The 13,238-nt window shown below is 40.5% G+C and overlaps 1 protein-coding gene across 7 annotated transcripts in view; it reads left to right on the top strand.

Moving 5' to 3' along the window:
- grb10b (growth factor receptor-bound protein 10b) overlaps positions 1–13,238 on the top strand; it is a 149,883-nt gene that overhangs the window by 45,415 nt on the left and 91,230 nt on the right. For 4 of the 7 annotated variants that reach the window (XM_078418612.1, XM_078418651.1, XM_078418660.1 and 1 more), the window contains exons 2-4: positions 2,817–2,848; positions 4,035–4,151; positions 12,617–12,740. In XM_078418612.1, coding sequence (XP_078274738.1) covers positions 12,690–12,740 — 51 coding nt within the window. In that variant the 5' untranslated portion in view covers positions 2,817–2,848; positions 4,035–4,151; positions 12,617–12,689. Of the gene's footprint in view, positions 1–2,816; positions 2,849–4,034; positions 4,226–12,616; positions 12,741–13,238 lie in introns of all 7 variants that reach the window. The other 3 variants (XM_078418633.1, XM_078418669.1, XM_078418623.1) reach the window with 2 other exon arrangements.

Here is a 13,238-nt window from a genome sequence, read left to right on the forward strand (position 1 = left end):
TCCAGTCCATCCCTTATTAGCAATTTATCTGTCGCTCCAATTCCCAAGATGAGTCTTTCCATCAAAGAGATCCGAGTTGTCAAAGCTGCTGCCCTAGGCTGTTCAGGACCCCACTAACATGACTTAGGAGCAAATTAGGCCATTCATTCCATCGAATATACTCCACCCTTTGATCAAGACTGATCGATTTTTCCCTCTCGTTCCCATTCTCTTGCACCGTCCTTGGAACCTCTGATGCCCTTACTCATCAAGAAAGATCAGGACTGTGCCAGCTTCTTTTAAGTTCTTATCTATGTCTGTCTTGGTAAGATTGGCTTTACGGAGACGTCAGCTACGCTTTAAGAATTCTGCGGCAATTTACATTTTAAAACAAAGATGTTTGGGGAAATTGTGGATGCAAGCTGAATCAATTTCTGAATCTGACAAGGTTTACCTTGGGACAGTGAAAACCTCAGGAAAATAAAACCTCATTCTCCATTTTTTTTTTGAGAGAGTGGAGGTAAGAAGCCAACCACTACATATTTTTCAGTTTTAGCTTCTGTTGTTGTATTCACTGGATTGCATTTAGAGATGTTGACTAAATAGTAAGAGACACTGAAATATTAAATTGGTGGGGTGTTAATTTTGGGGTGTTAACTAAAATGTGGGGAAGGGACACTTTGGAAGTCACATCTGAACTCTATTGATTTCACCAGTTAAACATAGTTTAATTTAGAAATACAGAGCAAAAACAGACACTTCGACACACTGAGTCCGGGCCAACCAGCAACCCCCGCACACTAACACTATCCTACACACACTCGGGACAGTTTATAATTATTCCAAGCCAATTAACCTACAAACCTATACATCTTTGGAGTGTAGGAGAAAACCAGAAATACTGGAGAAAACTCATGCAGGTCACTGGGAGAACATATGAACTCCGTCAGACAAGCATCCCATAGTCAGGATCGAACCTGCGTCTCTGGCGTTGTAAGGCAGCAATTCTATCGCCGTGCCACCCTTGGATCTGTCAATAAATTTCAACTATGTAAAATTTAGATTGACATTAATTTTGCTTTAATGAAACACTTGAGTTTCAGAATCCCCACACACTGACCATTTATTTGGGGATAAGTGTGTTGATGGTAAAAATACGAGTGTGCTGGAAACAGCAAAAGACAAACCATTTCTACAATTACATTAAAAAGTATATTTTTAATACATGAAAATAGGGAAAATCTTGATTAACCCTTAATTAATACAGTTAAAGTTTCTGTGGTTTTCTAATAAGACAACACCCTTTGTGTATCAGAGCATCTGCATGGAGCATTCCCTGCAAAAATAAAAAGTCTCAACCTACAGGGCAGGGGAGGACTAACAAAAACCAACTAAAGTGGAAAGAAAGCACAAGAAAGGAGACAATATAATTTGTGAATTTGTTTGGACAATAGCACATTTGAGGATCATATTGAATTAGTAGGCAGGAGCACATTTGTGAACAGTTTTCAAAAGAACCTTAAGTGAAAACTCTTCTACAAATATTGCGTTGTGTCCTAAGCATAAAGTGTTTCAGATGCCCAAATCATTTGGTATGTAGATGGATTTTGAATACAAGGAAATCATCACCAATTGTCCGTCATGAAAAGCTTTCTGATTTTTTTTCCAAAATCATAGTTCCAGGACATTAAGTGTTTGTCACTAACATTCTCAATATAAATCTCACCTTGACCATTATTACATTTGCTCATCATGCTCCAAAGTGATAAAGCCTGCATGGTTATTGCCAGCAACTTTTCAATTGTCCATAATTAACTAGCTCTGTTTGACTGGGAATATTGAGAGGGGTAGCTTCAGGTTATCTGTTGTGCTTGAGTTTGACTTGTACTTATGTACGGTATATCTGATCTGTTTGGATCAATAAACCTCAACTATATTGCAAAATGAAGCACCAACAATTTTTCTCTTGATCTCCATTTGCAGATAATGTTATCTCTATAAAAAAAACAGTTGGGGTCCTTCAATCCATTTAAACCCCAGATTTTGACCCAAAATAGTGACCTTCCCTTTGCATCCAGAGATGCTGCTCGCTCTACAGAGTTCTTCAAGCAGTTTGTTTTTTGCTCCAGGTTCCAGCATCTACATTCTTGTCTCCTTGTTTCATCTCACGATGGTTGTTTGTTTATAATCATTTATTTTTAAAATCTACAATAAGAAAAGCACAATTCACCAGTGGAATATTGATACACCTCCAGTCTATTCTCATGATTCCTATCTACCCACTCATTCAAGCCACTTGATTGCATTCATTGGTATCTGTTCCTGTAAGCTTAGCTCTTTAAAAGCTAGAACGTGCAATAAGAAGTAGGCAATGCTCACAAAATAGCTTCCTTTAATAAGAGCACGACAACTTGCAAACTACTGTGAGAACAATCTGCTAGCACCCTTTGAACTCGTGTAGCGTCTCTGCCTGTTGCCACTATCTTGGTGCTTTCAAGGATCTTCAAGCTATGCTCTTTGCCTGCATTTGGCATTATTCTTTTTAATATTATTGTAAAATTCACATCAAATTATCATACAATAGTGCATACTCCGGAGTCATAACTAATTCCTGGTGATTTCTTTCATGTTGATGCTGATTCCTAAATTGGACTTTGTATTTTCTGACTCAACACTCAAGCTTTTCTCCTGTGGAGTTCCTTGTGGAATAATTGTCAAAACCAAACAGTATTGAAGTCTATACATGTTAAGTACACTGTATTTTCTAAGAACTCAAATCAAGCATGGTCTGCTACCTATGTGACATTTTCCTGACATTTCATTATTCTTTTTTTCAGGATGCTTACAACTACTGATGTCAAGCTTGCAGGTCTGTAATTCTCTCAGTTGTTCCATCTTTGTAAATTGGCACAATGTTCGTCTCTCCATTTTCTTGTCTCATCCTGAATTCAGAGATTCTTTTAAATTATCAGGATATGATCAATTTCATATTTCCTTAATTATAGCACAAAATGTCATAGAAACTAGGCCTTTATTCATGCAATGAATATACATATTGACATTATTCATAATGTTAACAAAAATAAAACTCATTTTATTAGTTTGGTTGCACTATTTATTTATTAAAGCTAAACTTTCAAATGAAAAGCAAATCAGTGAAATGAGGAATTTTGTTCAGAATTTTAACTGCAAATGAAAATTTAATGCTGAATAAGAGAACTCCGTGAAAAATTAATTAAACTCATTAAATGTGAACTTAGATTTTAGCATGCAAGTAATTGATTAATTGGAAGCTTTTAATTTAAACGGCAACTGTAATCAATAGGCCAATTCTCTATTTAAACAGGCCCCGTACGGTCCTTGAAAGTCCTGGAATTTGAAACTGTTTTTCAAGGCCTTGAAAGTCCTTGGATTTATCAATGGTCCTTGAAAGTCCTTGAAAATTCACTTTTTATGATAAAAGTATTCATTCATGCAGAGTAATGTATCCCGATATCCAGTTGTACGTAATTTTACTCCATGAAGCCAATTTTTTATCCATTCAGCTCTCTCTCCTTGGATACCATGTGTTCTAACCTTCCAGAATACTATGTGGAACTTTGTCAAATGCCATTTTTACTTCTACAGCTCTACCTTCATCAACCATTTTGGTTATATCATCACAAAAACTTGTTCAAAGGGTTTCAAAGGTCTTTTATTGTCACTTGTACCAATTAAGGTAAAGTGATATGCGAATTGTTCGTCTAAATGCCTCTGAATCCTATCCCTTAGAATACTCCCTAGTAACTTTCCAACTACAGATGTTAAGTTCACTGGCTGATAGTTCCCAGCATTTCCCCTGCAGCCCTTCTTGAATAGAGGCACACATTTGCCACCCTCCAGTCTTCTGGTACCTATCCTGTATTTAAAGACGACTTGTCTGAAGAGAGGTCTTGACCTGAAAATGCACCCTTTCATTCTATCCAGAGATGCTGCCTGTTCTGCTGAGTTACTTCAGCATTTTATGTCTATCTACTTATAAGTTTCAACCAGGGCTCTCTCAATTTCCTCCCTAGTTTCCCACAATGTCCTCGGATATATCTGATCAATTGTAGAAACAAGGAACTGCAGATGCTGGTTTACCAAAGGAAGACGCAAAATGCTGGAGAGAACATGGATCGATGACATTTCAGGTCGGGATACCTCTTACGACTCTTGCATTCATTACTTGACATCCTGAAGTCTTTTCACCATTCACAAAGTACAAGTGAGTGTAATGGTATAACCATCTGCTTGCCCGGATGAATGAAGCTCAGCAATGATGAAGATAAAGCACAATGCTTTATCACCACTCCTTCTATTATCCTACACATTCACTCCATTCAACTGAGCAGCATTGCCTAAAATTGGTATAATTCTTGGACGTTACTCATGAAACCTCCAAAAGTACTTCCCAAATGTATGATCTGCACCATCAGGGATAAGTTGAGAGTGCAATGTGTTCACTGGACTGATACCTGGGGTGGCAGGACTGACATGGGAAGAGAAATTTGAGAGATTGGACTTCAGACGAGATCTCAGAAATGTAGACAGTTATGACAGAACAGGCAGACTGGAGACAGGAAGGATATTGCTAATGGTTGGGGATTTCAGGACTAGTAATAACAGTCTAAGGCTAAGTAAGCCATGAGATGAGAATTTCTTCATCCAGAGAGTGGGATTCTCTATCACAAAAAGCATTTAAAGCCAACTCATTAAATATATTTAAGAAGATGACACTAAAGTGGATGGTATAGTAGATAGTGAAGATGGTTGTCAAAGATTACAGCAGGATCTTGATCGGTTGGGCAGGTGGACTGAGGAATGGTTAATGGAATTTAATGCAGAGAAATGTGAGGTGTGGCATTTTGGGAAGTCTAACATGGGCAGAATCTACACCATTTTTGGTAGGGCTCTGGGGAATGATGTGGAACAGAGGGATCTCATAGTGCAGGCGCATAGCTCCTTGAAAATGGCGTCACATGTGGATAGTGTGGTCAAGACAACTTTTGACACATTGGCCTTCATCAGTCAAGAGTATTGAGTAAAGAAGCTAGGAGGTCATGTTACAGTTATATAATACATTGGTGAGGCCACATTTAGAGTATTGTGTTCAGTTTTGGCCACTGTGTTATAGGAAAGATGTTGTCAAGCTTGAAAGGGTTCAGAGAAGATTTGTAAGGATGTTGCCAGGACTCGAGAGCCTGAGCTACAGGGAGATGTTGAACAAGCTTGGGCTTTATTCCTTTGAGCCGAGGAGGATGAGGGGTGATCTTATAGTAGTGTACAAAATCATGAGAGGAATAGATCTGGTAAATGTAGAGAGTCTTTTGCCCAAAGCAGGAGAATCGAAAATGAGAGGACATGGGTGAGGGGGGAGGGGGGGGGGGGGGTGCGGGGGGGAGATTAATGGGAACCTGAAAGATCACTTTTTTACACGAAGGGTGGTGTATGGAATAAACTGCCGGAGGAAGTAATGGCTGCAGGCACTATCACAACATTTAAGAAACATTTGGACAGGTATATGGATAGGATAGATTTAGAGATATATGGGCCAAAACATAGAAACATAGAAACATAGAAAATGGGTGCAGGAGTAGGCCATTCAGCCCTTCGAGCCTGCACCGCCATTCAATATGATCATGGCTGATCATTCAGCCCAGTAGCCTGTACCTGCCTTCTCTCCATACCCCCTGATCCCTCTAGCAAAAAGGGCCACATCTAACTCCCTCTTAAATATAGCCAATGAACTGGCCTCAACTACCTTCTGTGGCAGAGAATTCCACCGACTCACCACTCTCTGTGTGAAGAAATGTAGGTAGATGGGGCATGTTGGTTAGCATGAGTAAGTTGGGCCAAAGGGCCTGTTCCTATGCTGTATGATTATGGAATTAGATATCGTTTTCAGTGCTGAAGAGGTTAAGGTATATGGGGGGCAGAAACAGTGCTGAATTTGGATGAACAGCTTCGATGATAATGAATGGTAGAACAGGCTCAAAGCACATAATATCTCTACACCTGCTCTGAATTTGGTTTCTTTGGGATACAAATACCAGGAATGGATTGTAAACATCTGCTAGCAATTTGTGTTAGTATAATTGGTGGTATTCAAACAAGAGAAACTGACAGTACAGACAAAAGGTGTTACTCCCAAAATGGTCATGGAGCACACAGGATAGAAGACAACAAGGGAAAGTTTATGGTAAATATCCCAGACCCCAACAATTTCTTTCATTGCTTCCCTTAATGTCCTAGGATACTTTTGGTGAGACTCCAGGGATTTATCCATTTTTATGCACCTCAAAATTGCTAGCACCTGTAAAATCGATATATTTCACAGCATCACATTTCTTCCCTGAATTATACGGTTTTAGAGGTACAGCATGGAAACAGGCCCTTCAGCCCACCGCGTCTGTGCTGCCGGCCAGTGATTACCCTGTAAACTAGCACCATCCAACACACCAGAGACGATTTACAATTTACAGAAGAATCAACCCACAAACCTGTAAGTCTTCGGAGTGCGGGAGGAAACCAAAGCACCAGCAGAAAACCCAGACAGTCACAGGAAGAACATACAACCTCCTTATACACAGCACCCGTGGTCAGGATCAAAACCAGGTTTTTGGCACTGAGGCAGCAACGCTACCTCTGTACCGCCAATGAAGAGATTCATTATGTTGCATAATATTTTATCGAACGTCTACAGTTATACTGTAGAGAGCATATTTACTGGTTAAATCACAGCCAGGTTCTGTGAGTGACTCAAATGCCAAGGAACAAAGGAGGCTGCAGAGAGCCGTGGACATTGCCCGGCCCATCATAGATACTGACCTCACTATTGAGGGGTTCGGTAGGAAGGGCTGCCTAAAACTCATACTACCCTTACCTTGCTCTCACTTTGCGACTGCCATTGGGAAGAAGGTATAGGGGTCAAAAAATAATGTTCACCCCAGGAAGCATCAGGCTCTTGAACACTGCACAACTATGGTCTTCTGTAGTTTGTGTTTTTGGTTGCACTACAGATTTCATTTCTGCAGTATTATGGTTACCTAGTGTGAAAACGTACACCTCCAGATTCAGGGACATTTTCTTCCCAGCTTTTATCAGGCAACTGAACCATCCTACCGTGGGCGGCATGGTGACGCAGCGGTACAGTTGCTGTCTTTTAGCACTAGATGGGCGGACTCGGTGGGCCAAAGGGCCTGTTTCCGCACTGTATCTCTAAACCACAAGAGTGCAGTCCTGAACTATTAAGTACCTCATTGGACACCCTGGCACTATCCTTAATCGGACTTTACTGGCTTTATCTTGCTCTAAATGTTATTTGTGTTATTCCCTTTATCATGTAACTGTGCACTGTGGATGGCTCGATTGTAATCATGTATTGTATTTCCGCTGACTGGTTAGCACGCAACAAAAGCTTTTCACTATCTCGGTACACGTGACAATAAACTAAACTCAAACTTTACAAGTTCCTATCGTAATTCCATCAAACTTAGCTGTGCCAAATTTAGGACTTTAACTTGTGGACCAGTCCTATCTTTTTCCATAAGTATTTAAAAACTAATAGAAGTACGTTCACTTGTCCCAAAATGCTCCCCCACTGACATTTTGGTTGTGTGAAATATGATGAGCACAGCAAAATAAGAAATATTAGCAAGTGTCTTTGAAAGTACACTTGTGGGCAAGTTTAAACAAAAGTTATTCCAGACAGTTACGAGAACCAAGGGAAGAAACTGCAGTGGTATTAAAGTATTGAAAAAGACAACTTATCTTTGAATCATTCTTCTGTGTGCTCGTGGACTGAAAAATGGTTAATGTAGTGCTATTGTTTTCACAGGGAGAAAAGAATTGATTAAATAAACTTAGCCCCTAAGGTGTGTGTTATTGGTGTGGGGGTGAGGCCAGAATTATTTGGAAGTGCAGTATAAATGATTATTAGCGGATCAATCATGGACTAGAAAGATCCTCTAACTGAATTTTATAGTAACACTAGAAAAGGATGGACCCATTGGGGCCCAAACCTCTCCTGCATTGGTCAAGCACCCTCCCCTCCCCCACTCCCCACCACCCTCCCCTTCCTCTTCCCCCCCCCTCTGCCCCCTTCCCCTCCCCCCTCACTCACCCACTTCAACCCCCCTCCTCTCCTCACCCACTCCATCCCCCCTCAACTCTTCTCCCCCCCACCCACTCCATCCCTGCTCAACCCCCCTTATCCTCCCTGCCCCCCCCCCCCGGCCGTTTGCACTATCGCAAAGTCGAAATATCGTAAGTTGAAGCATCATAAGTCGGGGAGCATCTGTATTAGATCAAAGGGCTCCAACTGCACAGGCGCAGACCCGTTGGGTTCCTATTGTGACATCAAGCACGGAGGTATTACTGCGCCGGTGCAGCTGACAGGCAAGCATAAAAGGGATTTATTACAGTTTTTTCCCAAGATTTCCCCATATTACTTACCCTCAAGATGTTTAAAATTGGTCCAGAAAGTTTAAGTGAAAGTTGTAAACCTCACCACCCACTGTTTTGTTGTGAATTGGACCATTAAAATATTTAACCTATATTTGAAATGTGTTTACAAGTGTATAGAGCAACTAGGGGAGATAGATTTAAGGTGAAGGGGGAGGGGGGTGGGGGGAGATTTAATAGGAACCAGAGGGGTAGTTTTTTCACAGAGCAGTGAGTGTATGGAACGAGATGCTGGAGCTGGTAGTTGAGGCAGATACTATTGCAATGTTTAAGAAATATTTAGGCAGGTACATGGATAGGACAGGTTTAGAGGGATATGGGCCAATTTAGGCAGGTGGGAGTGGTGTAGATGTTGGTTTGTGTGGGCAAGTTGGGCTGAAGACCTGTTTCCACTCTGTATGACTGTGGATGTCTCCATTCAAATTAAAGGCTGGACCTAAACCTGATGGTAGTGTTAGACTTTGTGGGGGATTATAAGGTGACCGTAAACCAGGTACTTGAAGATAGCATACCAAATACCCTACCAACGGCAGAGGATTTGTTTAGCACCCTCACAGGTGGCCAAGTCTTCACAAAAATGGACTTGACAAATGGCTGCTTGCAGCTGGACTGGAGCGACTAGGTTTGTATACACTGGAATTTAGAAGGATGAGAGGGGATCTTATCGAAACGTATAAGATTATTAAGGGGTTGGACATGTTAGAGGCAGGAAACATGTTCCCAATGTTGGGGGAGTCCTGAACCAGGGGCCACAGTTTAAGAATAAGGGGTAGGCCATTTAGAACAGAGATGAGGAAAAACTTTTTTAGTCAGAGAGTTATGAATCTGTGGAATTCTCTGCCTCAGAGGGCAGTGGAGGCCAATTCTCTGAATACATTCAAGAGAGAGCTAGATAGAGCTCTTAAGGATAGCGGAGTCAGGGGGTATGGGGAGAAAGCAGGAACGGGGTACTGATTGAGAATGATCAGCCATGATCACATTGAATGGCGGTGCTGGCTCGAAGGGCCGAATGGCCTACTCCTGCACCTATTGTCTATTGTCTATAGATGACGAATCTAAATCCAAGCTAACTATTAACACGCATTTGGGATTGTTTCAGTTCAATAGACTTCCATTTGGTATATCATCAGCCCCATGGATTTTTCAAGGGGTAATGACACAAATTCTAGAGAGAATGGAAGGTGTGGTGTGTTACTTGGATGACATCGTCATCTCAGCCCCTGACAGGCAGACACATGATGAAAGGTTGGGAGTGGTACTCGAACGACTTGAAACACACTGTGTAAGAGGGAAGGCACAGAAATGTGAGTTCTTTCAGAACTCGGTAGAGTACCTGGGTCATAAGATAGACAAGGATGGTCTACACCCCACCAAGGGTAAAGTTGATGCGATCAAAAATGCGCTCACTCCCAGAAACATATCTGAGATCCGATCCTTTTTAGGATTAGTGCATTATTATGGGAAGTTTGTGCCAAATCTGTCCACCTGTTTACATCCCTTGAATGAGCTTATGAGAAAAGATGTACCATGGAAGTAGACACGTAAATGTGATCAAGCTTTCAAGTCATGTAAAGCTCAGTTGGCAGAGAGTTCAATGCTTGTTCATTACGATGTCAATAAGCCAATGAAGTTAGCATGTGATGCTTCACCATACGGTATTGTTGCTGTGATCTCTCACGTGTTAGAAAATGGAGAGGAAAGGCCAATAGCATTTGCGTCAATGCCAGTGAGAGAAATTATGCGCAAAATAGAGCGAGTGGCTCTTGCATTGATTTTTGTCATTGGTTCAAGTCATTGAGGTTTCACAAATACTTGTATGGTAGAAGGTTTGTAATCGAGACAGATCACCAGCCGTTGACAGTGATCCTAAATCCCAAAGCACACATACTAACTCTGGCAGCAGCCAGAATGCAAAGATGGGCATTGATATTGTCTGCATACCAGTATGATATTCAGTATCGTAAGGCAGCCGAGCACAGCAATGCTGATGCCATGTCTAGATTACCTTTGGAATCAGAGGTTACCCCAAACAGAGAGGACTTGTTTTACTTCTCTCATGTAGATGAGTTACCTATCACATCAGGGGACATTCGGAAGGCTACTCGAACTGACAGATTTTTGTCAAGTGTGCAGGAATATATTACAAATGGATGGCCAAACAAATTGCCGAATTCAGAGGCAGAACTGAAACCATTCTTTGTACGTAGGAACAAACTCACAGTAGACCAAGGTTGTGTCATGTGGGGAGCGAGAGTTGTAATACCTGAAAAATATGGAGTAAAATTGCTAGAAGATCTCCATGATCAGAAATTGGGAATGTGTCTAGCAAAGAGTCTAGCTAGAAGCTATCTATGGTGGCCTGGTCTAGATAAGGACATAGAAAGAGTGTAGCACATGTCAAGCAGTTGGAAAGAATCCACCCATAGTACCGCTACAGCCATGGAAATGGCCGGTTAGAGTGTGGCGAAGATTACACATTAACTTTGCAGAGTTAGATGGACAACAATTGTTCATTGTGATTGATAGTCACTCCAAGTGGGTTGAGATGTTTTCGAAGGATAAAACGACATCCAGCAAAACGATAGACATTTTGCGAGGGTTGTTTGCGTCCTATGGATTTCCAGAGGAAATTGTGTCTGATAACGGACCGCAATTCTGTTCACAAGAGTTTGCACAATTCATGAAAGGGAATGCTGTAAAACACACTAGAGTAGCTCCATACCATCCCACTTCCAATGGAGCAGCAGAACGCACAGTGCAAATTGTGAAGCGTTGAGTTGAATCAGAAGGTAAAGGTGAAACACCATCATCACAAGTGGGTGAAGTGGTTACCTGGAAGAGTAGTGAGAAAGTGCGGACCACGGACATACTTGGTCAAGATGTTTGGAAGTGGAAAGGTGAGAAAAGTACACATTGACCATGTCATGCCTATGCAAGCACAGGCAGGGTTGAAATCAGACCAATTAAACGAGTCAGATAATTGGGTTCCCACTCAAGTACAGGTACCAGATGAACCTGAAATGGTACAAGAAGGTACACAAGTTAGTGAGAGTTTGAATCAGCCTGAAAATGGAGGTTCAAGTGGGGTTGACAGTCAAACAAAATTGACTGATGGACTGGAATCTATGAATGTAGGTCAAAAGGAAGGCTTGACTCGATTCAAAATGAGTCCAAGTGGTTCTAAACAGTCAGAAACTTTTGGTCAGGGAAGATATCCAGAAAGGAGGAGAAACCCAAATTTGGTTAAATTTGTGAAGTTATTTCCTGAACTGCACATATCATTGTATATGCAACATATATGCATGATGCCCTCATTTTATTCAGGTTATATAAAAGTAAACTATCAGACAAGATTGTAATAATTTCATACTGTTGGTTATATTCAAAACAAAATGTCCACAAGGAAATAATTTTTTTATTAGGGTGGAAGGAGTTGTAATAGTGCCACCTTTGGTTGGAGGATTGTAAATGATTGAATAAACCACAGTACAGCTGTGCAGTATTGTTCTGGTCAGCAGTGAGTTAACGTTGTTCTGTGCCTGAGCTCAAGATATCACATGCAATTAATTACCATTGAGGAGCATCCTCCTAGATTTGTAATAGTGGCTGTTCTTTACCAAAAATCGCATTACAGTAAAATTCCAATAATTTGTCATAAAAAAAACAACTGGAGACCCTCAACTATTCTTCTCTCACCACAAATGCTGCCTGACCCGCTAAGTTCCTCCAGCAGTTTATTTTATTACTTCATATTCAAGCACCTGCTGTCTCTTGTGTCTCCAATTATTCACTATCCAATTGTTCAAAAATCTGCCTCAGCACGTGCTGTCTCATTCGCGCTCTCTAAATCTCACAGGATTCTTTAACAAAAATAATACAACTGTGTACTGTCAAAAAAGTTAATTTAAAGTATTAATATAGTAATATTTAATAGTCTAGGACATCTGCCAATCCAACAGTGCCAAAGGCCCAAGAATGTCAGATTGTTGGAGTTTTACTGTTTATTTGCCCACTGATAATGATGGTTCTTCAGCCAGCTCCATGCTTTTAAATCTATTCTCTCTTTTATTGAAAATTGCATACAGCTCAGGTTTCAGTAAATACTTTTAGTTTAACACATGATTCACTATTACATTTCTGTTAAAATCACCAGATTGTTCCAAATATTGCTGTTGGACGTGGATATCTTTTATGTGCAAAATTCTTACTTGAAGATTGAAATCATCATGGCTTTGGCTGGATGTCCAGACTCCTTTCTACACCATCCTTATTATCAGGTTGGACCATAATTTATTTATATTGTTTCTGAAGTAATTTGTTTTTGCACACTTTTAACTAACTTATCTGTAATAAATTCATGTTAGATTTGATAATTCCTGGAACTGCTCATTGGAGAATATTATTCTTACAATCAGTTTACTTTCCTCTCCCTTTCAGAATTTGTTTAACTTCTCCAAATCTCTAGTGATATATTTATTTTGCCATATTCTATTTTCTTAGTGTTCCATTAGCTTTGTCCACAGCTTGATGTCCCATGGTGTAAATCTCTGTAATTCTCTGCTTAAATCTCTGTAACACTGCATCTTGTTTCTCTGTGGCACGTGTTTAAATATATTTATTTGACCAAGTTTTTTACTTTTGTTATATGCCAGCTTAGCTTTTTGTGTCAAATTTTGTTCAACAGAGATACTGTGAAATATTTTTCTATGATACAATGCTAGAGGCACATCTTTGTTTCTGCTGTTATTGCATAAGTCTAACAGTGATCTTTTGCA

This window comes from Rhinoraja longicauda, chromosome 2 (genome assembly GCF_053455715.1).
Source record: "Rhinoraja longicauda isolate Sanriku21f chromosome 2, sRhiLon1.1, whole genome shotgun sequence".
In the NCBI taxonomy this organism is placed as follows: domain Eukaryota; kingdom Metazoa; phylum Chordata; class Chondrichthyes; order Rajiformes; family Arhynchobatidae; genus Rhinoraja; species Rhinoraja longicauda.